Source organism: Heteronotia binoei, chromosome 2 (assembly GCF_032191835.1).
Source record: "Heteronotia binoei isolate CCM8104 ecotype False Entrance Well chromosome 2, APGP_CSIRO_Hbin_v1, whole genome shotgun sequence".
Taxonomy (NCBI): domain Eukaryota; kingdom Metazoa; phylum Chordata; class Lepidosauria; order Squamata; family Gekkonidae; genus Heteronotia; species Heteronotia binoei.
In genome coordinates, this window is record NC_083224.1 from 132,883,711 (window position 1) to 132,908,619 (window position 24,909).

At 41.1% G+C, this 24,909-nt stretch overlaps 1 protein-coding gene across 2 annotated transcripts in view; it reads left to right on the forward strand.

Moving 5' to 3' along the window:
• The window catches only part of MSH4 (mutS homolog 4), a 131,940-nt gene that overhangs the window by 98,943 nt on the left and 8,088 nt on the right, over positions 1-24,909 (forward strand). For both annotated transcript variants that reach the window (XM_060233337.1, XM_060233338.1), the window contains exons 10-18: positions 553-617; positions 1,957-2,126; positions 2,626-2,762; positions 12,023-12,126; positions 13,743-13,867; positions 17,585-17,785; positions 17,965-18,083; positions 23,495-23,623; positions 23,749-23,923. In XM_060233337.1, coding sequence (XP_060089320.1) covers positions 553-617; positions 1,957-2,126; positions 2,626-2,762; positions 12,023-12,126; positions 13,743-13,867; positions 17,585-17,785; positions 17,965-18,083; positions 23,495-23,623; positions 23,749-23,923 — 1,225 coding nt within the window. The remainder of the gene's footprint in view (positions 1-552; positions 618-1,956; positions 2,127-2,625; positions 2,763-12,022; positions 12,127-13,742; positions 13,868-17,584; positions 17,786-17,964; positions 18,084-23,494; positions 23,624-23,748; positions 23,924-24,909) is intronic.

The window sequence follows — 24,909 nt, forward strand, 5'->3', positions numbered from 1 at the left end:
ATTGCAACCCTTTGTCCCCGATCCTCGAGGAAGGAGGAAAGCCATTGTAAAGCCAACCCCCTAACCCCAACATCGGCGAGGCGGCAGGTCAGTAGCCGATGGTCGACCGTGTCAAACACAGCCGACAGGTCTAACAACATCAGCACCGCCACACCACCCTGATCCAGATGCCGCTGGAGGTCATCCGCCAAGGTGACCAGCACTGTCTCCGTCCCATGGCCTGGGCAAAAGCCAGACTGGCAAGGGTCTATAGTTAGCTTAGTAGAATACAGGGATCCAGTCATATGATTTTAAGTTTAAAACAAGTGTTAATTTTCAGATTAGTAAAAATGTATTGATTTAGAAATCGAGTTTCAGAATTCATTTAGAAAAAAAACAGATTTAGCATTCATTAAGTTTCTGGTTCATATAATCAAACATTGATAGATTATATTAGCTGTCATTTCAATCATACCTGGGTGAATGAAAAGTTATACAATCCATTAATATTTCCATTAATATATTACTTTTTCTTTTATTTCATTAATTTATTTTTCATGTTAATTTTAACAGGATGCTCTAAAGAGCTACATGACACCATTATTAAAGGCTTACTATAGTTCTCTGGAAGACAATAGGTACCATTATTTTATAAAAGATATTTTGCCTCAGACTTAGTTGCTGTTTATGACATTCTGAATGTTTTAGATTGGTTAATTTTGTTTTTTCATTGATTGAACAATTGATTCTCAGAGTGCTTATTCTCTTGCAAGCTCCACTTTATTCCACAGAGCTACTTGTGAAGCAAGGATTTTATACTAAAACTGTAAATGCATAATTTAGAAATAAAGAGTAAAACTTTGTGAGAGTTGATGGTATTTTTAAAGCAACAGGTTAGTAAAACTGTAAATGTGATCTGTTTACATGAATTTATGCTAGTCTATTACCGCCCTGGTCCTAAGCACTATTATGATGAAGCAAGTTTTATTGATTTCAGCCAAGTTTTGATAAAATAAGAAATTTTGCCTGGTGCTCTAAGAACATCTGTGGCTTGAATTGTAATTGGGGTTCCATAAATAAGCAGCATTTATAAATGCTCAAAAATCACTTTTGATCAAGAGTGTTACTTTGGTCTGTGTTTGCTGTACCACCTAATTGCTTCTGTACTGTTAGGATTTTTTAAATTAGTAGAACACTTAATTTACATTTTGGTTTGTTCCTCTGTAAGATTAGTTGTTGCAGTGATCAGTTTGGGACAGTTTTTTTAAAAAAATGGCTTGGTTTATTGTTTTGGAGAAAATTGATTTTTTTCCAGATCGTTGTCAGATTAGAAGGCTTCTGTTCTGTAACCCTCTTTGTGCATTTGTTTTTTAAAGGATACAACTGTAACCTCTGTCTTCGGTGTAGAAGATTTTGTGGACACAGTGATTTGATTAATGATACTTCCATATTGTATTCTATAAATTAAATTCCCGTTTACAAAAAAGCCTAGATTGGGTTCAACAATCAGAACAGTTTCATCAAGACCAAGCATGACATTAAAGAAACCAGCTTGTTAGCATGTGCCAACCTTGGCTACAAGCCTTGGCTGCCTGGTCTGTTAAGTGCAGGCATCTTATTTTTAATTGCAAATGGTGTTTTAATTTCTAGGCAAATGGGATATGCTAAAACTAACCATTACAAGCAGACAGAATTCTCATTAAAAGCTCATTTTTCTTGAAAGTTTAGACCTTTGTTAATTCTGACAGATCAAATGTTTGTTTGCAACTAAGTACTTTAAAATAACAATAAAATGGCTTGTACTATAACTACTTTTAAGCATCATCACAGTATTGTGATTTTCATTATATGATGAATGTAATCTGTAAAGGTTTGGGACTCGGATAATCTGATTTCTTAATGTGTGGACAACTGTAATAATTGTAAAATATTATGTATATTATGTAGATATTCCCAAAATTTTCTATAATTTTATAGATTTGGAATCATTCTTGATAAGATTAAAACTGTCATTAATGATGATACAAGATATACAAAAGGATGCTTGAATATGAGAACTCAGAAGTGCTATGCAGTGAAACCTAATATCAATGAATTCCTTGATATAGCACGAAGAACATATACTGAAATTGTGGATGATATAGCAGGTATTACAAGCTTTTAAGAATATATAACTTTTTATTGGTCACAAGTAGCAAGAAAGATTTTAGAAGATCCTGTAATATTTATATTTGATCCAGTCTGGGAACTTCTCTTTCACATGCCTATTTGAAATGGAAGAAAATTATACAACAACCTTATTCATGCAACAGCTTTGATAATATTCCTCAGCTTTCTATTATCTAGATGAAAGAACAGTAAATATTAATAATAGAAAGAAGCAGGAGTTGAGCCTTCCTCAGCAAAGAGGAAGTTTCTGATTCATCTTATCTGAAACACAGAAGGGTTCTGTGGAAAATATGTTTGTAATGAATGGAATGTCATGGCAGCAACATATGCAATGTAACTGTTGTATGGAAAGCAAACATGTATGTGAGGTTTTGCAGGGTTTTTTTGCTATACTCGTGATTATTTTTATTGTTTCTATAGCCCATTTGGTCTTGTATTATGATTAGAATATATTTCTGTTCTGTATCTTCTATTAAGGAATGATAACACAACTTTCAGAAAAATATAATCTTCCTTTGAAAACAAGTTTTAGTTCAACACGAGGATTTTTTATTCAGATGAGTGTGGACTGCCCAGGAGTACACAACGGTCAGCTTCCTACAGAATTTACAAAGGTACATAAGTTAAGATGAATTAAACCTTATTTACTAAAGTTCATGAATTTGCATAGAAATTTGATGAAAGCAGAAAGTATGTTTTATTTCCATTTCATTGTAATGCTTAGTATATATAGTTTGATGGGAAGACATCAAGAGGATGAATCTACAAAGAAGTCAAACCACATTTATATACATAAAAATGTTATATTAATATATATGAGGATCATAAGAACATAGAAAGATAATTGCTGTATCAGACCAGTGGTCCATCTAGTCCAGCACCCTGTTTCACAAAGTAAAAAAAACCAACCCATTCCTAGTAGTGATGAGAGAGCACTAATGCTCTTACAAAAAGTTTTAGTGCAGCCAAGTCTTTGTTAAGTCATTCAAGTTTGAAACAGGAACAAATGTGCATTACTTACACAGGGATGGAGAATTTATTGGCAGTGATTAAAAGAGGTTGCTCTGTTTAGCATGGAGAAAAGAGCACTGAAGGACAAGCCATATATCTGAGAAAATAACTCTGTAGAGGGAGAAATAATATTATTGGTACATGAAAGACAAATTTGCCATTAACAAAATTTGGACCTTTTCTGCATGCTCAAATTACTTCTGATTTTTTGGGGAGTGTTATGTATGCGAACCAAAGTGAAGACTGATATGGGTGTTCTGGCCGGGCTCATTGGAGCCAGAAGGACTGAGCTTGGGGACTCGGGAACAATGGGAAGCAGGATCGAAATCCCTGCTGCCCTGCTCCAATCACGGGTCCCTTGCTGGTTTGAATGATCCAATAACGTGCTTGCACAGGAACCCTGAGTTGTATATAGTTGGCCTTGTGGGCCCAGGTAGTCAGTCTTAGAGTGCAGCCCTATGTTATGCTGTACTGCAATAAAGAGCTATGATCACTACAACCTCACCTCTTCCTTGCATTGAATCCACTATATTATAGGGACTCAATCCACAAAAATTGGAATCAGTTAGAACAGGGTTCTTTCACATGTATCTCCCCTGTGGATTTTCATACTTATGGAATTAGTTTATTTTCTTCTGCATATGACTTAAATAATGAGGATTTTCAATGGAGGGTGCTGTCATCATCGGTGTCGCTCATTGTCATAGCTTCTGTGCAGTCCTACATTGGGACAACCCATTCACACAGCCAGCAAAGGACAACTTTCTAGCTAAGCAAAAGGGAGGGGCACTTACCTCAGAACTCTTGCACTATTTTCCTGCTTAAAGATCATGTGCTCCAAGGGAAAGTGTCCCCTCATCCCTCAGTTTTTTCTTAACCACCACAAGGGGAGGACATCTTCTTGTAATTGTGTTAATTTCAGTAAAAAAAAGAGAGAAGTGAATAATGGCAGAAGCAAGATCAGAGCCTTAACATTGATATCATACTTTTGAAACACTATTTCAAGGATTTTTACCTGATTAAAATTTGGGGTGCCCTTCTTCTCAGGGAGTTAACAGTCTCAGCTCCACATATCTCACCGGAGGTCATGGAACAAAAGACTCTCTTTAAGAAATGTTCCTGCTGTGGAAACTTAGACAACACAAACACATGAGCATGATCTTTGTCTCTTATGGTTAGGCAAAAACTACAGTGCCTCTTCATGCAGACATTGTCAACAATTCAAACCAAAAGCTCAGAAGGAAAGGGCTTTGTAGGAGAAGGCCTTCTGAGCACTAGAACTCCCAGCAGCAAAGTCACGTACTGTGGTTGAGCGCCCAACCTGATTGTCATCAATGATATCCTTTCCATTGGGTTTGAGATTGGAACCATCTCAGTCAGATCCAACCTAAAGAATATCTCAGTTCCCAACTCCATTGAGGGCCCCTAGAAGCACTTCTAAGCCTCCAGCCAAAAATAGACGTCTAAGACTAAGCAAAGACAAAAGACTCCAACTTTAACAAGCCAGTAAAAAACCCCAAGGCCAGAACCAGAGCGGACAACAGAACCAGAAATTGTCCTGTTGCCATATACACCGCTTATATAGTCCCAATCACTGGTTCCTTCAATATCAGAGTTTGAGATTGACCTAGAACAACCTCCCGAGCCTGAAGTTCAACTACCTTGCCCATCAGATCCGAGACTACTCCCTCAGTTGTCTCTGTAATACCATGGTAACCTTATCCATACTTTTGGCTCTGACTTTTAACCCTGAGTGGAAGGATTATTTTGGCCAGGGACTGAGAGGTGATGCCAGTTCCATGCATCATTATAGGCTTTGTAGGTTGGTTCTGGGACTTTTTCTTTGTGAGTACCTTTGTGAGGGCCAAATTTGACATAAATGAGATTTTGCGTGCCATGTGTGTCGTAAAATATAATGACAGGTAGCAGAGATATAAACTTTATAAAGGACACAGATAAACACAAATATTTTTAAACTTAATATAAAACATGCTTAAAACATTTGCACACTTGCAATATTTTGTTTAACAGTCTCTGACAACTGACACCTCTTGCTCGGAATTATTGCATCAAAACCTGGAGACAATATCTGTGCTATAGCAGTCTTGAGTTTACTGTCCAGGTGTTGTTCATGTGTGCATCTGTAAGTTTTTGATTTACTGTCATTCATTACAGAAATCTCATGGTCAATACTTTGAGCCTTTGAGGAAAACATGAAATGGCTGGGCATTGTGAGCTTTTGTACAGAAGTTGCTTCATGTACTGGCCAAGAACATGTGAAGGCACCATGACACAGACTGAGGGCTATGTGTTTGTCTACAAAACTGTAGTCTTCCCCAGAAAAATAACTACAGCTTCTATGTGGCAGTGCAAGAATAGAGAGACTGCCATGTATAGTGATCAGTATCAGCCTACTATCTGGGAAGTCTAAGTTCAAAACCCCTAATCTAAGAAAATCAAAGGAAAATGTGAAATGTGAAAGAAAATAGAAGGAAATGTGCTGTGTGAACTTGGTCTGGACACACTTTTAGCCTAATCCTGTTTGTTGTTATTCCTCTTTTGGATCATGAAGGCATGAGCCAACAAAACTCTCTCTCTCTTTTTCTCTCTCTCTAGCAAGGCAAAAAGCTCATACCTTGAATAAAATGTTATTGGTCTTAAAAGTGCTTTCTTTGTACCTCTCCCATGCAATCAGTGGAGGGAGCTGGGCAAACAAAACTCTCCCTCTTTCCCTCCCTCCCCAGGGTACAAGGAGGGGGGGAGCCTCAGCCTACAGAAGGAAGAGAGGCCTGGCTCAGTAGCTCTGCAGCATGATTGAAAGAGCCTGGCAACCCAGGTTATCTCAATCTCACAGCAGAGCACAGAGCCAAGCTCCTCCATTGGCTGAGACCCCTTTGCTTCCTCCTCCCTTTTGGAAGAGGGAAAGAACAAAAGACTGCTTTGTTTGGCTGCCTCATCAAAGTGGAGAATTAAAAAATGGTGACTGAAGGAGGCAGGTGAGGGAGAAGGACGCAGGTGATGGCCAGTTGCTGGCAGGCCTGATTGGAGCCCTCTGGGGACTGGATTAGGTCCATGGGACTGATGTTTGACACCCCTGGTCTAGGCCAAAAGCCTGCAATCAGCCACATGCTTCAAAGGATAATCAGTGACAGCTGTCAACTTCTTTCTGACTTGTGCATGGTGAGCACTTCAAATTTGTTAATAAACTACCTCAGTTTGTTCTGCCATGGTGTGATATCACAGATGACACTTGGGTATTAGCCATTATAGTCTTTGGATATAGACTTGAGTTCTTATCTTGTCCCCCTCGTATCTCACTTGACGAGGCTATTGGTAACTCCCTACCTTAGTTGAGTTAAGAAGTTCAAATGCTTTTATGGAAGGGCACAATTCAGAAGGTCTCCTCTACAGAGGACCAATGGGGCTCCCCCCCCCCATTTTTCCTCATAGACAAAACAGATGGAGAAAAATGTCCTGTACTAGATCTGCGCTGTTGGAATAAGTTTTTAAGAATTTCTCATTTCTATCTGTTTCCAATGTTTGACAGTTGTTACAAATAAATTCCTGGTTTGCTGTTTTAGACTTACAAGATGCCTGTTTCTATGTTATGATACACAAGAAACACAGGAAATATCTTTAAATTTAAGGGTGTTTTCCAATATGCTGTCTTACCTTTTTGTTTGTCTGTGGCCCCTTGAGTCTTTACAAAATGCATGGCAGTGGTAGTTTCAAATCTTAGGTCCTTAAGTTGTTGCATTTCCTTACCTAGATAACTAGCTTTTCTCGATTAGATTTCTCGGCCAAGTCTAGGGAACTGCTGTTACAATACATTAATTCCTCTTTACAGCTTTGTAAAGATCTTGGCCTTGTGGTCTAAATCTATATTGGAACCTGTTCAACAGGTTCAGTTTATAGGTGTGTCAAAAGAATTCACAGTCCAGGAGATCCCTGTTTGGGTGGGCAGAACAAAAATTACAAAACCCTGGGGTGTGAGTCCACACATTCACCAGGATGGTAGTCGACCTTTGTATTTCCAAAAACAAAATAACTGTAATTTCATCTTTATATCAATAAAATCTTTTTTTTAAAAAGGATGGTAGTTTGCCACTAGTCCCTTGAACTACTCATACAGTCAGAAGCCAAGCAGCAAGCTTCTAACTTTACTGGGAATCAAGAAAGCCAACCCTGAAAGGTAGGTAACCTGCAGGATGAGTTCCCACTAACAATTAACCAGTAGGTGGATACTTTAGGTCTAGATACTGGAATTAGATTGAAGTATCTGAAATAGAGAATGACCAGGTATAATCAAAGTATCTATTTATAAAAGGATGTAGGAATATTTCAAAGAAAAGAGTAATGAGCAGGAAAACAAGAAAACTTCTTATAAGTTCTATCTACACATTATATCCTAAATTATAGTTACCATAGATTACTCTACTTGGGTGAAGTCAGGCAGCTTTCTAAAACTCCTTGTGTGCTAGGCCCATGCCTAACCCATGGCAGAGTTAGCCCATTGCCTCCAGGAGAGATGAAGCTGGGTTGCTCCACCCAACAACAGGAAAGCTAAACTTCTTAAAGTCTAAGATTTGCAATGGCTGGGGCCCTTGAGCCAATCCAAAATTCAGACAATTGACATGGAAGTGTGAAAACAAATGGCTCAGAAGAGAAACAATTTATGACAGAATGTTTCCTCTCTGAAGTGTAAATCAAGCATCAACAGAAAGAGTGAGGTGTGCATTGGCACCACAACCCTTCCAGGTGATCACTTGTCATTGTTATTCAAAGGTTCCAATGTTCCCCTTTGATCTTTTTGTTTCAGGTCTAGATCTTTAATACAAGACTTTCCTGTGTTTAATCCTATATTTCATTAAGGAACAAGAAATTGACTAAACATCTAATTTCTAGACAAAGTGCTATTCTAGATGCTACTCAAGCATGTTCCTTTTCACCTGTGGCAGATGACATGCAATTCAGTCCCTAATAAATCATTTATCCTCTAAAAGTTACCAGGAGGGCATCTGTATTCAGAAGCTACTAGGCCTGATAGCTTCCATTATAGCTGTAGTTAGCTAGGCTAAAAATGAGACCTTTATAGATGTGGTTTCTGCATTACTTTAATCCAATCAGTGGTTCTAAAAGACATAAATTATCCTTGAGTAGTTTTAAATCACTATCGTGGTTGAGCCGCTCTGAGACTCTTCGGAGTGGAGGGCGGGATATAAATCCAATATCTTCTTCTTCTTGTTGGTGGATTATATTTTTGAAGGGGTACTGTTCAGTCCCTTGTTACCTGAAGTCACTTTTACTACTGATACTTCTCTTGATGGTTGGGTTGCATGTTGTTTGAATCTGACCCTCCATGATGTCTGGCTGGGTTAGGAGTGTACACTGCGTATTAATATATTGAAGTTTTGTGCAATACAGTATGCACTAATTTCCTCTTCAGGTTTCTTACCAGGCAAGATTATACAAATCCAGACAGACAATACTACTTTATATATTTCATCAATAAGTGGCACTGGATCAGAGTGGCACTGGATCCCTGAAATTGTGTAGAGAAACTATGGCTATCTGGGACAAGGCTACTCAACACCATATGATCCTGCAGGCTATCCACATTGCAGAATCGAACAATAAAGGGCAGATGCTCTAAACAGAATCAGTATTTCTCAACACGAATGGTCACTGACAGACATTTATATCCAGCCCATCATCCTACAGTGGGAAGTATTGGATGTGGATCTTGTTCAGTTTTTGCAGTTGCAGGCAACAACTCCCTTTCTTTAGGGGATGCTATTTTACGTGTTCCCACCTTTCCCTATTATCCACAATGTTTTGGTCCCATCAGTTCTGGTTCACCACATTGATGCAATTAGCACAGAAAACCCCATATGCTTTCCAGAGTTCCTGACCTGCTATCCAAAGATGGGTTGTTTCATCACAATGTCCAAAGGTAGTAACCTTTGGAAGACTCTGCCTTCAACTAGGTCAGTCTACTGAAGTAACAAGGGTACCGATGGAGGCTAGAAAACCTACCTATTTTTCATATAAGTGTAATTGGACACTTTTTCGCAAGGAGAGGTAATGAATTAGCGGCATTGCATTCTGCTATGTCTTTTTTGACATCCCATGAGAACAAAGGTGTTCTGCACCCTAGTTTGGGGTTTTTATCTAAGGTAGTATCTAGTTTTCATCTATCACAAGACAACATATATGAGGATTTTTTTCCCTGACCTAGTTCTGATGCAAAAAGGTCCTTATACACCTTGGATGTTAAAAGAGCACTTTTCTATTTAAAAAGAACACAAGTGTTTAAAAAAGAGCCACACATTTATTTGTTACTCTGATCCCAGAAACGGCTTAGGAGCTTCTTCACAAATACTGTCAAGATGGATTGTAGTAGCCATTAAACTTTGTTACAACAAGGCTGGTGTTAAATCTCATCTTCGTGTTTGAATTCATTCCATGATGTTACAAGCATCTTTGGCAGCTCTTCTTCTAAGAGCCCCCATGCATGACATCTGCAGGGCCGCCACAAGATCTTTAGACATCTTCATCAGGCTTTGTTCTGTAGACATAAGTACAAGACAAGAATCTTCAGTCTGGAGAACAGTACTTCATTCACTTTTTCACTGAGAGCCTTACCCACTGTCTGGTGAGTTGCTTGTTAATCTTGCAATGTGGGACTGCACAGAAGCCATGATGATGAAAACAGGGTTGCACTTCCCTGTAACTGATGTTCATCAAATGTCTCCTATGCAGGCAGACATTCCTTCCCCCCTGCCCTGCCGCGAGCTCTCTATTTGTATTATACTTCAGGGCTTGTGGTGTCTCAGGACAAACTAAGAGATTGGGGGGTGCTCTCCCTTCGAACAGGGGTCCCCAATCCCTGGGCCATGGACCAGTACCGGTCTGTGGCCTTTTAGCAACCGGGCCGCAGAGTGAGGCAGAGACCTTTACCTACTCCTTATTTAAAGACCACCATGTGGGAAACAGGCACAGGTTGTGGGCATGGGGGCAGCCTGGGGCAGCAAAACGCCCACCATCCCTACCAGCACTGGTCCGTGGAAAAATTGTCTTCCACAAAATCGGTCCCTGGTGCCGAAAAGGTTGGGGGCAACTGCCTTAGAATACATGACATTTGGGTGAGAAATGGTGCACATGCTGAGGTGAGTGAGCACCCTTTCCCTTAGCTAGAACATTCTCCATAGCTGTTCTCTGTGTGCCTGCACAAAAGACACTGGATGAACATCAGTTACAGGTAAGTGCGACCCTGTTAATTGCTGTTGTCAGAGCCAATGTTCCGTCAAATTCCCCCACACACACACACACACATTAAGCAGAGCAATTCACATCCTGAGCAAAATATAACTGCTGTAATCTTAAAATGGGCAATGGGCAATGCAAGACCCTGTGCAACTTCAGATTACTGTTGAGTGTGACTTTCTGTGTTAATGAGCAGCTGCTCACATGCACAGCTTGGAAGGAACACTGGTCAGATCACACTATATATACAGATTTATAGATATAGATATAGATATATACAGATAGATATATATATCTGTAGTGTTGTAATAACAGTTTAAGCAGGTTCTCTGAATTCCAAGCTTTACTTTTTTAAAAAAAGAGGGCGAAGTCTCTAGTCCTTTCTCTCACTTACAGCACATGCCTTTTCCCTTATATCTCCACAAGGAAGGGGACAAATACTTTTTAAAAAATGAAAGCTTGGTCTTCAAAGAACCTGCTTAAATGATCCTTACAACACTAGAGCATTATATTTTGGAGCCCTTTTTAAAAAGACATTGGAATCACTTAGTTTGGTTAAGTGCACGGACTCTTATCTGGGAGAACCAGGTTTGATTCCCCACTCCTCCACTGGAAACTGCTGTAATGGGCTTGGGTCAGCCATAGTTCTTGTAGGAGTTGTCCTTGAAAAGGCAGCTGCTGCAAGATCTCTCTCAGCCCCACCTACCTCAGAGAGTGTCTGTTGGGGGGGGGGGGAGGTAAAGGAGATTATGAGCCACTCTGAGATTCAGGGTATAGGGCAGGATATAAATCCAATATCATCATGATCTGTTGCTTCTCAAGTTTGGATGGGAGGGAATGGTGGGGAAATTATTTAATGATGATGACAATTCAGTAATTGAAAAATGGGCTGGAGGTGGGTGGGCAAAGAAAACCAATAGCAACATTACACACTAGAAAAAAGGCAACTCAAAATCAGCTTCTAGAAAAACATCAGGGTAAAAGTGCTCTCAAAAGAGCAGGAGAAAAGCAAGGGAAATAAAAAGAAAAGTGAAAACTAAAGATACAAAAATGCATACAGAAATCGGAATAAACTGAAGGAGTGTGGGGCCAGAACCAAGAAAAAAACTTGTGTGGAATATCCTAGTGTTGGAAATCAGAAGGAAGTTTGAAAGTTGTTATATTCTAGAATAGTCTCTCCAAAATAATTGTGGAGGCAAGGAATCATACAACTTCAAAACAAATTGTAAACATTTATTAATTATACAGTATGATTTTATGTTTTGATACCTCAGTTGGAGCATATTGGGGTCATGAAGAAGGGGTGTGTGGGTTTCTCATTTGGTCCCCAGTTTTATCTTCTTTATTGGGGCATAAATGTTAAGCAGGTAGCACCGCCGTTAGACTAAACTATGAGGTATTTTGGTTTTATCCAATTTAATCATTGTATCACTGGGTATTTTCATCAGATGCCCATTCTATTACTGTTTTATTTAGCTAGAAAACAAAGAACTAACAAAAGCAATTTTGTCCTGTGCTCTGAAATTTATTTTGTTTTTTGGGGTAGTACTTATGCTTATCTAGCATATTTTAACATTTGGTTTAAATTTTCCTACAGATTACTAAAGTGAAAAACATGTATAGCTTTACTTCACCGGATTTAATGAAAATGAATGAAAGATGCCAGGAGTCCTTAAGAGAAATTTATCACATGACCTACTTGTGAGAATGCTTCAAACAGTTTGTTATTATTACTATATTTATTGTACTAAATGCAAAGTTAGTCATGAGGCTTTTAAATCTATTTCCATAGCTAATCGAGACAGCTAAAACTAGAGCTGAGTACCTGGTTCTTGGAACCAAGGTTCTGACCTTTTTCTTAAGAAAAGCTCATAACTTTTGGATCTCCTATTGCCTTTCCTGCTGCTGCCAACTTTCTCCTTATGTAGATATAATTCATAAGCTTGCCAGTAAGCAGACAGAATGGCTGCCACACATAGACAAATATTGCAGTGTCTGATGTTCAGGCTTAACTGGTACAGCCTTTTTGTTTTCTGAGGTGTCCTCAGAAAAGTTTTGTAGCACCATCTGTGCCAAGAAAATAAGATCTTACCAAAGGATCAGGACATTGGAACCAAGAGGCTCCTTAGACCTTTTGTGGATCTCAGTCACATGCCTCTCTCCAGCCAGAAATACCATTGTATCTTGAAGATTCTAAATCACTTCCTAAATATCTCTACCTTGGCTTTATTCTTGGCAGCAGCTTCTTCTGCTGTGATAAGGTGCTGTGTAGACTCACCTTGAGCCTCTGCAGTTTCCCGTCAGTTCTCCCGTGCTGTAATTGCTGGACTGCCAATCCAGAAAGCTGCTGACTTGTTTAGTTATACAGTGGCCATTTTGATCTGTATGCATATCTGATACAAAGCAAGCATGGTACTGGCAATACACATTGAGAGCTGTTACAGCTGTCCTTGATATTTAAGCACAAATATTAATCCAAAACATAGCATGAGGAGCTTCTGGACTGGGGAAGTGTATATTGATTTATCAGATAGTTTGAAAAGTTGAAGTATGTATTACACATAGTAATATAATTTTTTTTAATGCTCAGTTATTTAAAATATTTCTATCTGTTCTCAGACTCAACGCAGGGAGAGATAGAAAAGATGAAGGGAGAGAAAGAAAGATGCATTCTGCAAATGGAGCTCCACCAACAAGGCCGGCATGTGGGAGTTGGCAAACTAGGCAATTGCCTAGGGTGCCAACTCCTGATAGGGGCACAGTGCGGGTACCCCCTCCCCGCTCATGCTTCCTGCTCATTTTTTCTCAGCTCTGAGGGATAAGAGGAGTTCCCCCGATCCCTCAGAGCCAAGAAAGAGTGGCATTTCCCTTCCCTGGTGTCCTCTGAGGACGCTGGGGAAGGGAAAGGCCAAGTGATCTGTCCTGGGGGTGTATTTGCATGGAGAAACAGGGCCATCTGTCCCCACTCGTCCTTCCTGTGCTGCGGGAGGGTTGGAGGGGCATTTGTGCAGAGGGCCAACACTAGGGTCCCTCCCCCACTGGAGGGTGGGGGGCAGAGCCTTGCCTGGGGCGGCAAAAACCCCAGCACTGGCCCTGTCTACCAGCAGTTTAGAATCTAACTCAGAACCTTTTCTAGGTATGAGACAGTCTTCTTTTAAAACTTTATTTGACCATGTTTATATATTTAACAAAAGTAATTTGGAATACAGGTGTTATTTTAGACAGCTGTCTTAGAAACCAGTATTTTCTTTAATTTTTATTAATTTATGTTGCATCACATTCTGTATAAAGTAAACTGTGCTGCTATATGTTTGCAGGATAGTGTGTAAACTACTGAGTGAAATTTATGAACATATTCATTGTCTCTACAAACTATCTGACACTGTGTCTATGCTTGATATGTTGCAGTCATTTGCCCATGCTTGCACACTCTCTGATTATGGTAAGTTAAGTTCTATTATAACTTGTGAGCTCAATGTCCCCTATCATCAGGTTATGCCAGGGTTTCCCAACCTTTATGAGCCTGCAGGCACCTTTGAAATTCTTCTGACTGAGACTGATTTTGCACTCACCTTTAGGGTTGCCAAGTCCAATTTAGGAAATATCTGGGGACTTTGGGGTGGAGCCAGGAGACTTTGGGGGTGGAGCCAGGAGACACTGGGGTGGAGCTAGGGGGGGGGACGACAGCTGCCGCCGCCTGTTCTCCGCTCACCGTAGCTGCTCCTCCGAGATGGGCTCAGGCTGAGCCCATCTCGGAGGAGCAGCTAAAATGAAGGCGAGAAGAGGCGGCCCTGCTCTTCCGGCAGTTTCTGCAGGAAACACCGCTGGGCAACTGGGCCTCCGAGGAGGATGTGGGGCCGCAGAAGCCGCCTGCCCCATCTCGGGGAAGCCGCGAAGGCAGCAGAGAAGGGAGGGCGGCAAGGACAACCCACCGGGCCTCGGCAGCTCCACCCCCCCGGCCTCCCTTCCGTGCCGCGGCAGGGCAGGGCGCTTACTCACCTGGGGTTGCTGGGACTTGGGGGGGCAGCGGCGGCTGTGCTGCTAGAGGCAGCTGACCACGCGGTCGGTGTAAAGGACGGGCTTGAGGGTGCGCAAGCGCTACGGGCGCAACGGGCGGGGCGTGGAGACCTTCTGCTACGGCTGGCCGCAGCGCTCGCGCACCCTCAAGCCCATCCTTTACACCGACCGCGTGGTCAGCCGCCTCCAGCAGCACAGCAGCTGATGAGGAGCACATGGAGCGTGAGCGCAGGTGGCCCCCTCAACCCCCGCTGGTGATGCTGTTCACCCCCAGCATCCTCCCCGGCAGCCCCTGACGCCGCCAGCAGCAGCAGCAGCAGGAGGACGCCGCTTCTCCCCCCGCTTCCGTTTTTTGGGGGAGCGGGGGAAGAGGCTCGGAAACCTGGGGTCCCCCGCTAGAGCGGGAGGGTTGGGACCCCTACTCACCTTACACCACTCTCATGTTCATCTTCTCAGCGGGGCTTCCTTCTGATTTCACACTATGGTTAAAATGTGTAGAATTGATTTCATTGTATATTGTTTTTTAGTATTCTATGTGGTTTTTTAACTGTTGTTAGCTGCCCTGAGCCGGCTGGGGAGGGCGGGATATAAATCTGATTAAATAAAATAAATAGAATAAAACAAATATCTGCCCTGGAGCTGCAAGTAACGTCGGCGTTTTCGCACAGCAAACAGAAACCCACTGAGAAGAGGAACGTAAGAGTGACATAAGGTCAGTGGGAAATTGCTCACAGTGTGGTAGGCTCAACTGCAAAATGGCTGCCAGTGGCAGAGTCAACCACAGATTTGTTGCCACAAGAGACAGAGCCAACCACAGAATATCAGGGAGTGAGATCATGTATAGGTCTAATAATAATTCTTTAACATTTCAGACAGAAGCTCTGTTTAACAAGATGCTTTCTTAAATGAACATATTATATTTATTTTGCTTATACTCCACCCTTCTATGAGCTACTTGGGACAGCTTACAAATGCAAGACATTAGAATGTACAATAGAAACATTATGTCAGTTTAAATTAAGCTCTTCCACTGGCAAAAGAGGAAGAAAGTGCCCCTTTCGACTCCTGAAAAGGCTATACAAGGTACCCATGTGGACAAAAGTCATGTGGGAGAAGAATTGAGATAATGTGGAAAACATTAAAACATTTAAAACATTTGGCATTTAAAACATTTAAAACATCGGGGCAGCGGACATCCAGTATAGCTACACTCAGTTTCTTGTACCAGCTAGTCATAGGCCAGCTGGAAGAGGGTTGTCTTACAGGCCCTGCGGAACTGGGCTAAGTCCCGCAGGGCCCTCACCTCTTCCGGCAGCTGGTTCCACCAGGAGGGGGCCATAATAGAAAACGCCCGGTCCCTCGTTGATTTTAAGCGGGCTTCCTTTGGCCCGGGGATAACTAGGAGATTTTGTGTTCCTGATCTCAGTACTCTCTGGGGAACATGCGGGGAGAGACGGTCCTTCAGGTAGGCAGGTCCTAGGCCATATAGGGCTTTAAAGGTAATAACCAGCACTTTGTACCGGACTCGGTAAGCTATCGGCAGCCAGTGCAGGTCCCGGAGCCCCGGCCGGATGTACTCCCTTCTTGGGAGCCCTAACAGCAGCCGGGCCGCGGCATTCTGCACTAGCTGCAGCTTTTGGGTTCGGCACAAAGGCAGCCCCATGTAGAGAGCATTGCAGTAGTCCAACCTCGAGGTGACCGTGGCATGGATCACTGTTGCTAGATCGTCACGTTTCATGCAGAGAAAAGCTGTTATAGTCCAGCTAATGAAAACTGCTATCATCAATGTGAGCCTAAAAAAACTTTAAAATGTCATGTCCCATATAAAACTAATAAAAACAACAATAGAAACAAAACAGATAAAAATGAATGGCCTGTTAAAAAACACAATGACATCCAATAAGCAGCAGGAATAAAGAGAAAAATGTAACTAAACAACAGAGCCCAGAAATGCATCATACTGGTTCAGCTCCTTTCAAAGGTCATCTAGCTGTCTTCAACAACTTAAGAAAGACTAACAATGAGTGAGCTAATCAGGCCTCTTTAGGCAGGATATTTCAGAGTCTGGGTGCCACAGTTGAAAACCTCTGTCCCTTATGCCCCCCAACTTCGTCTCATTTCAGGCAGGGGAAATACCAGTAGATGTTAAACTGTACACAAGTTCATATGAGCAAAACCAGAAGTTGCCCATAGATGTGCCTTCTTCATTATGGCTCCTACCTTGTAGAATCACCTGCCTGAGGAGGTCAGGAAAGCTCCCACTCTCCTGGTATTCCTCAAACTAAGCAAAGTTGAATTATTCAACAGAGCTTTTCTATGCAAGCAGTATGGTTGCACTGTACAAAATGCGTCACAAAGTTACTTGAAGAAATTATTGGGGACCCTTGTTGATACTACTGTGTATAGTTTGCTGTAAGTTGGAACATATTATGTAATTTTGCATCATTTAATGTGCCATGTTAACACATATGCTTTGCCTCAGTTCTGGGATTTTTTAAAGACTTCCGATTGGTTCTACAACACAAATCCTATTTCATTGTTTATTGATTATCCTATCTTGATAATTGTAATGACTCACTCTGTGTAATCCACCTTGATTTCCGTGAGAAAGGTGGACTATAAATAATGTAAATAAATAAATAAATAAAATATGGGAGAAGGGGGCCAGCTATCTTGATACAAGGCTAATTACGCCATTGCAACACCTAATGTTCAACTCAGATACAAATGTGAATCCAGTAAATTTGATGTAGAACTGGGGACATGGTCCCTGCCGTGAGCCCGCATTACCATTCTGGCTGCCAGATTCTGTACCAGCTGAAATCCAAATTGTTTTTAAATGCAGCCTCATGCAGAGTGTCTTTATATTGTAACGGAAAAAGACTTTGGTCGTTTTCGCACTCACCTCCAGCCGGCGCGACCCCCTCTTCACCGCGCAGGATGCTTTTTGGCGGTTTACGTTTGAGCGGCTTTTGCGCCGGGAGTTTCCGGCGCAAAAGGCTGCTCCGCGGCATTTAGTGCGAAATCCGCGCAGATCCTGCGCAGTGAAGAGGGGGGTCGCGCCGGCTGGAGGTGAGTGCAAAAACGACCTTTGTTAATAATTTCTAAGTAATAAAATACTCTACTGTATTTCTTTGTTTAGTGCGCCCAGAATTTACAGACACCTTAGCAATAAAGCAAGGATGGCATCCTGTTCTAGAAAAAATATCATTTGAGAAACCTGTACCTAACAATACATACATTACAGAGGGAAGTAATTTTATCATAATTACAGGACCAAATATGAGTGGAAAGTCAACTTATCTAAAACAGATAATCCTTTCTCAAATTATGGCACAAATTGGTAAGCAGTACCTCATTTGTATTGTTTTTCTAGTTAAGCTATAATTATTTAAAGGGAGAAACAGTAGGTGTAATAATATGATGTGATCTTACTATTTTAAGACTTGACTAGTCTAAGGTTGTGGCTACATTGTTTTTAGCATCTCCACACATTTAGTTGTCCTTATTTCTGCTTTTCAGGATCTTTTGTCCCAGCAGAATATGCTTCCTTTAGAATTGCTGAACAGATATTTACTAGAATAGGTATGGATGATGATATAGAAACAAATTCATCAACATTTATGAAGGAGATGAAAGAGGTACTCATCTGAGTTTAGTGAGTGTATGCCAGTTTCTGGAATTATTAACTACATTTTTCTTGCATGTAAATATTCAAGGTGCTTAACTTCCATTTTTCTCCATACATAGTTAAGATTATTTTATTTTATTTTATTTATTTATTTTAGTAAATTTCTATTCTGCCCATTCCCCATAGGGCTCAGGGTGGAGTACAACATGTAATAAAACAATAAAATACAATAAAAACATTTTTAAACAGACAATTCAACAGCACTCAGATTACCATCACATATTGCCCAGCCTAGCCATCTCACATCATGATATCTCATAGGGATGGCAGTTTTTATTCCAATTCCTAGTACAGGTGACAGTGCTGGCCAGGGAGGCCAACCAGATCAAGAATAGATGCCCACAGCCTCAGCTAAAAGCCTGGCAGAACAGCTCCATTTTACAGGCCCTACTGAAGGCTAATAAGCCAGATAGGGCCCGGATCTCAATAGGGAGCTGATTCCACCAGGGTGGGGCCAGGATTGAAAAAGCCCTGGCCCTAGTTGAGGCGAGGCAGGTGTCTCTTGGGCTGGGGGTGGCCAACAGAAGTTGGAAGGCCGAACTTAATGACGGTCCCCAGCCCAGGAGACACCCGCCTCGCCTCAACTAGGGCCAGGGCTTTTTCAGTTCTAAACTTAATTGGCTAGAGTTCATTAGTCTTAGACTAATTGGCTAGAGTTCACTGAACCTGGGCATGTGCAATTACACTTCGTTTTCATCAAGCACCATGTCAACTCCCTGAGTTTTACACCTATGAAACACAATAGCCAGTTTGTCAGAGTACAAAATTAAACAGTTATATTCTTAACCATAGGAGCCCTGTGGCACAGAGTGGCAAGCTGCAGTACTGCAGTCTAAGCTCTGCTCATGACCTAAGTTAGATCCTTGCGGAAGCTGGGTTCAGGTAGCAGGCTCAAGATTGATTCAGCCTTCCATCCTTTTGAGGTCAGTAAAATGAGTACCAAGTTTGCTGGGGGTAAAGTGTAGATGACTGTGGAAGGCAATGGCAAACCATTCCGTAAAAAGTCTGCCAAGAAAACATCATGATGTGACCTCATCCCATGGTTGGTAATGACGTGGTGCTTGTGCAGGGGACTACCTTTACCTTTTAACCTTTTCTTTCTTAACCATATTTACAAGGACATTATTGAACTATGTAAAATAATCAACACAATCTGTCAATATTGTTTGAAAGAATTTTGTTTTGCAATTACACTGTATTATTACTATATTTAAGGCTGATTCTTGTCTTGAAGTTACAATCAAGTCTTAGCAATATTTGAGACAGTTTCCAACATACACGCACCACACACATATATTCATACACACACACCCCCCTCACATAAGCATACAACATTAAATCAACACGGTAAAACGAGCAAAACATCTCTGATTTAAAGGATAAGATCATAATTATCCCAAGGGGGTAAAAAGACCACAAAGAATAAAAATATCTTTGCTTGACATCTGAAAGATTATAAATTTTGTGCTAGAAAATTCGGGGAGGAAATTACAGAGCATAGGCTTCTTGCCTTCCAGAAGTATGGATCATGGTGATGCTAGTCTCTTCATCTACTAGGAGGCAGTTTCATTTTATCAAATAAAGAACCAGCCAGGGTTGGACTAGGTGACACCTCTCATTTTCTCTCTAGAGGCAGTCTGCTTCTCAAGTGAGCAGTATAGATTCCTCCTGTTCCCTCCTCTGCTATAGCTAGCTAGCAGGACTTCCCTCCGTGAGAGCTTCTTTTCAAAAAGAACAAGGAAAAAAGAGAGAATAGGGGGGTGGGAAAGTAGCTGATCACTTCATCAGTGCCAGGCTTGGTTCATAAGAACACCAAACCAGTCTTGCAGTTGCATTTCACCAATCTCCAGTTTCTACAAGGATAAGTATATCCTTCTGATAATGCAGCTTTGCCTTGCAGCAAATCCTGGGCTTCACTGCCTCCATTTTATCTTTCATTCCCCTGTTTAGGACAGCTTTCTTTTACTGCCTTTGGGGGACGAAGTGATACCAAGCAGTCATTGTGCAGGAAAGAAGGTAGAGCCTAGGTATCTTCATATGAGGCTTTTGTGTGGCTGATTCTGTTCACTCCTGTGCCTCCATCATGAGTTTTTGGGGATGCTCAGAAAAGGTCACAGCTTACATTAAGGCCTTAGACATGAGGGGTGTCGACAGTATTAAAAGATATTACATTAAACAGGAGGATTCTGGATCTTGGAGAGTGGAATCTACATAAAGTGGTGTCCTAAGTAGTGGTTGATTGATTTGGAAACACTGCCCCTGTCATATTCACCTGTCTTGTAATTACCAAGATGAAGCATCTTTTCTCCAGAATCAGAGACTGGTGCTCAAGAGTGCCATACTCTGACCAACCCACGGCATTTATATGTTTTCTATATACTCCTTTTCCTTTTCTCCATCCTGCACAGAGTCCTCTTTAAGATCCAGAGCAACCAAAGTGCTCTGGTGCAGTGCAGCCAGTGCTGAAAGAGCTGCACTGGCTACCTGTTGTGTTCTGAGTTCGCTTCAAGGTGTTGGTATTGACCTTTAAAGCCCTTTATGGTCAGGGACCTGCATATCTACGGGACCGCCTTTCTCCACATATCCCCCAGAGAGCACTGCGTTCAGGGGCAAAAAACCTACTCTCGGTCCCCGGACCAAAAGAAGCCAGGCTATACGTGACAAGATCTAGGGCTTTTTCGGTGGCAGCACCAGAGCTCTGGAATGCTCTTCCAGAAGCCATACGGGCCCTGCGGGATCTGTCTGCGTTCCGCAGGGCCTGTAAGACCGAGTTGTTCAAGCAGGCCTTCGATGCTTGACGAAGATGGCTGCCACCGGACATCACACAGAACGCCGGTGATCACTGTTTGGAATTCTAATGCCGCTATAATGTAGGGATTCAGCACTTTAAAATGGTTTTAATAATTTTTAATTGTAATATGTTTTTTAAACTGAAAATGTTAAATTATGGTTTTATATATTGTACTGGTTTAATTGTGTAGATACTGTGAGCCGCCCTGAGTCCGCTTGCGGAGAGGGCGGGATATAAATCAAATGTAATAAATAAAATAAAATAAATAAAGTGGACATAATTCAGGAGACAGTTAAATAGGATATATCCAAGCGTCTCTTCTGTTTTTGATGACAGGACAGAGCCTTAGCATCTCAGGAGAGCTACCTCTGTAGGATGTACTACTTTAGGCAGTCATTTATTTTGTTCATATTCTATGGAATCAGAGCTATGGACAGAAAAGTCCTCAGGCATTTACTGATAGATGGTTTAAGTTTTGTGCAGCTGCAAGTCATCCTCCCATAGAGGTGCATTAGCTCATTGGGTTTGTGGGATGACTGCCTCAAGGCAGAAGGTTCTTAGGTGTGCCCTTCTTCCTGAAGTTCTCAGTTTCACCTGCTTGTATCCTCCCAAGGCTTCTGACACTGTTCTGTAACATTCCATGGATAAACAAGTAAAGTGCAACAAGATGAGAGTATGGAGAATGTTGTCTCTGTCTGTTTGGTCTGTCTGCAAAATCTCTGTTCATCTGACTAGTCCAGGACCCACCCAATAGGCAAATTTTACTGTTCTTTCAAATAGAGTTTTAGATCAAACTAAACAGATGGGGTAATAACAACTGGCTCTAGAAACAAAATAGGAGTCAATAGCACCTTTAAGATCCAATGACAGAATAGTAAAATTATCTGGTAGGCAGTGGTTTAGAATGTAAAATGGTACAAATATAAGATCCAATGCCAGAATAGTAAAATTAACAAATTGAGCAAACCTTAGATCTGAGTAGCATGTAATTGGATCTTGAATCTGTACCATTTTACATTCTAAGCCATTGCCTACCAGCTATGTATGGCTCTGCTCACTGTGCCAGATTCCTCGTCTGATAAAGTGTGCTTAGAGCACATGAAAGCTTTTTTTCTGAATAAAACTAAGTTGGTCTTAAAAGGGCTATTGACTCCTATTTTGTTCTACTGCTTTAGACCAACATGGCTGTCTACTTGGATGGCTCTAGAAAGAAAATAGAAGGTGCCTCCTAATCCAGTCTGGGGCAGTTTTCTTCAGTAAACTGAACTCATCTCCTAGCAGTCAGAAAAGAAAGCACACCAATTCTCTCAACAATTAGTGAACAAGTAGAATTCACCAATAGAGCCCCATGGCGCAGAGTGGTAAAGTTGCAGTACTGCAGTCTGAACTCTCTGCTCACAACCTGAGTTCGATCCCAGCAGAAGCTGGTTTCAGGTAGCTGGCTCAGGTTGACTCAGCCTTCAATCCTTCCGTGGTCAGTAAAATGAGCACCCAGCTTGCTGGGGGGAAAGTATAGATGACTGGGGAAGGCAATGGCAAATCACCCCGTAAAAAGTCTGCCATGAAAACGTTGTGAAAGCAACGTCACCCCAGAGTCGGAAACGACTGGTGCTTGCACAGGGGACTACCTTTACCTTTTTTAGAATTCACCAGGTTAAGCAAATTCTCCAGCCTTTGATGTATACCCACATCTTCAGAAGGTGAGGACATAGAGACATGGGTCTAATGTGGTACATATGGTCTCTATAGTTTAACACCACCAGTAAAGCAAACAGAAAGTTGGCATAAAACTTTAAAGGCTGGCAATATGTGGTGCTGTGATTTACACCTGCTCCAGCCTAACTGCTTTATTTTGGGACAGTTAAAGCAGCTGAATAGCCTTCACAGGCAGCACCATTTAACAGTGCATTCCAATAGATGAATCTGGATGTGATCAGAGCAATGGAGTATTGTGGGCCAAGATGCTATGTGCTACAGGGGAGATCTGTATCTCCATCTGTAGCTCTGGAACAAAAAGCACCATTATTATTAGTCAACAGTGCTTCAAGTCTTATCTGAAATGTGCTGATTCAGAATAACAATTTCCAGGAGCCTGAATATTGCCACTGCTTTGGACCTACAAATAGCCAATAAAAGAATGAACAAACCATAATAATCATGAGCCTGGTAACTTAACATTTTAACATATTGCTTCTTGTATTACTTGAATTGGGCTGATGATGGCTGTATACCGATACATTATTGCTTCAGGAGTGGGTATAGCTGCTGTCAGGCTTCTGGTCCATCTGACATGGAAGTGAGCTGGTATTTCTGGTGTATATGTGGCCATTTTGAGTTTTTAATAGTGATGGTCTGGTGCATGTAAGAACTCTGTGTGCACTGAATCTGCTGTTCTTGTCCTTGACTGGGCTGCTTGCATTAACAGATGTTCTATTTTTAAATAGCAACTAGTTAAATGCTATTGAAACAGATTTATAGACTCAGTTTCAGGCAAAAAATGAAAACTCTTCTTAACAGATTTTATCCTCACATTTAATGCTAGTGATGAAATCTGATGTCCTTTTCTCTAGGTATCATATATTATACAAAATGCTAATGACAGATCACTTATCATAATTGATGAACTTGGCAGAGGTACCAGTACTGAAGAAGGCATTGGCATATGTTACGCAGTCTGTGAATATCTTCTAAAATTAAAGGTATTATTAAAGTTTTTAATCAATAGATGCCTGAAATTTTTACTTTCTGACTTGGCTGTAAAAGATTATTATCCATTTGTTCCAATAATTTCTAGTTGATGTAATTTTTTTGTTTCATGATTTAGGCATTTACACTCTTTGCTACTCATTTCTTGGAATTGTGCCACATTGATATCTTGTATCCTAATGTGGAAAACAACTACTTTGAAGTGCAGCATGTGAGAAGGAGTTTTGGAGATACGGAGAAAATTGCTTATACTTATATTCTTTCTAAAGGACACACAGAGGAAAAGAATTATGGTAATATAAAATATTGATTGTTAGGATTTACTGAAATTTTCATATATTATAAGAGCACATAGCAGTCTAATCCACACATATATGATTTGTATATGGAAATGGGCTTCCATTCACAAATTACATTTTAAACAGAGGTTAGATGGCAATCTGATAGCAATGCTGATTCTGTGAACTTAGATCATGAGAAGGAGGACAGGAACGGCTGCATCAGTACTTAGTTCTCATGGCCTTTTCTTACATGGCCAGGGAAATGCAGTTCTCCGCTTTGAAGTCAGGCAGCAATTTTTCTCCAGGCCAGTTTGACTCAGGATCCTGGAAGGGGTTTTTATTTTTTATTTTTGCCATCTTCTGGGTGTGGAACAAGCGTCACTGTGGGTGTGGGGGGAGGTATTTGTGAGTTTCCTGCATTGTGCATTGTGCAGGGTTGGACTAGATAAATCTGGAGGTCCCTTCCAACTCTATGATTCTATAAGTGGTCTGTGTGCAGAGGAGCTATCCAGCAGATGGGACTGTGCACAGAGTTGGTCTTTGCTCAGCCGAAACTACGTTATTACTGGAAGCTGCTTTCTGGTTTGTGAGATACTTCATTTTTTACTGTCTGGTCTCTCTTAATTTCTTTTTTGAGAAATATTTGAAATACTGGTATGAAGGAAGATGCAAATGTTCACCTTCTTATGTCTTCCACTAAACAATTCTTTTCCCAAATCAGTTTGGGGTGATAATTACAGTGTCTGCTGATCTATCTGAATAACAAAATATCAACAGCAGCTACCAATCAGAACAATTGATAAAAATAAACTTCCTTAAATTATCTAAATTAAATATCACATCATAATATTAATTGTTAAACCTTGGTTAAAGTTGACGGGAGCATAGAATTTATACTAATGAAAGGAATCATATGAGCTCCTGGCCCACTTCTGATCTTTTATTTTTTTGTTTAAATTATAAGAACAATTATATACTACACCCTGAACAAGTCGCTA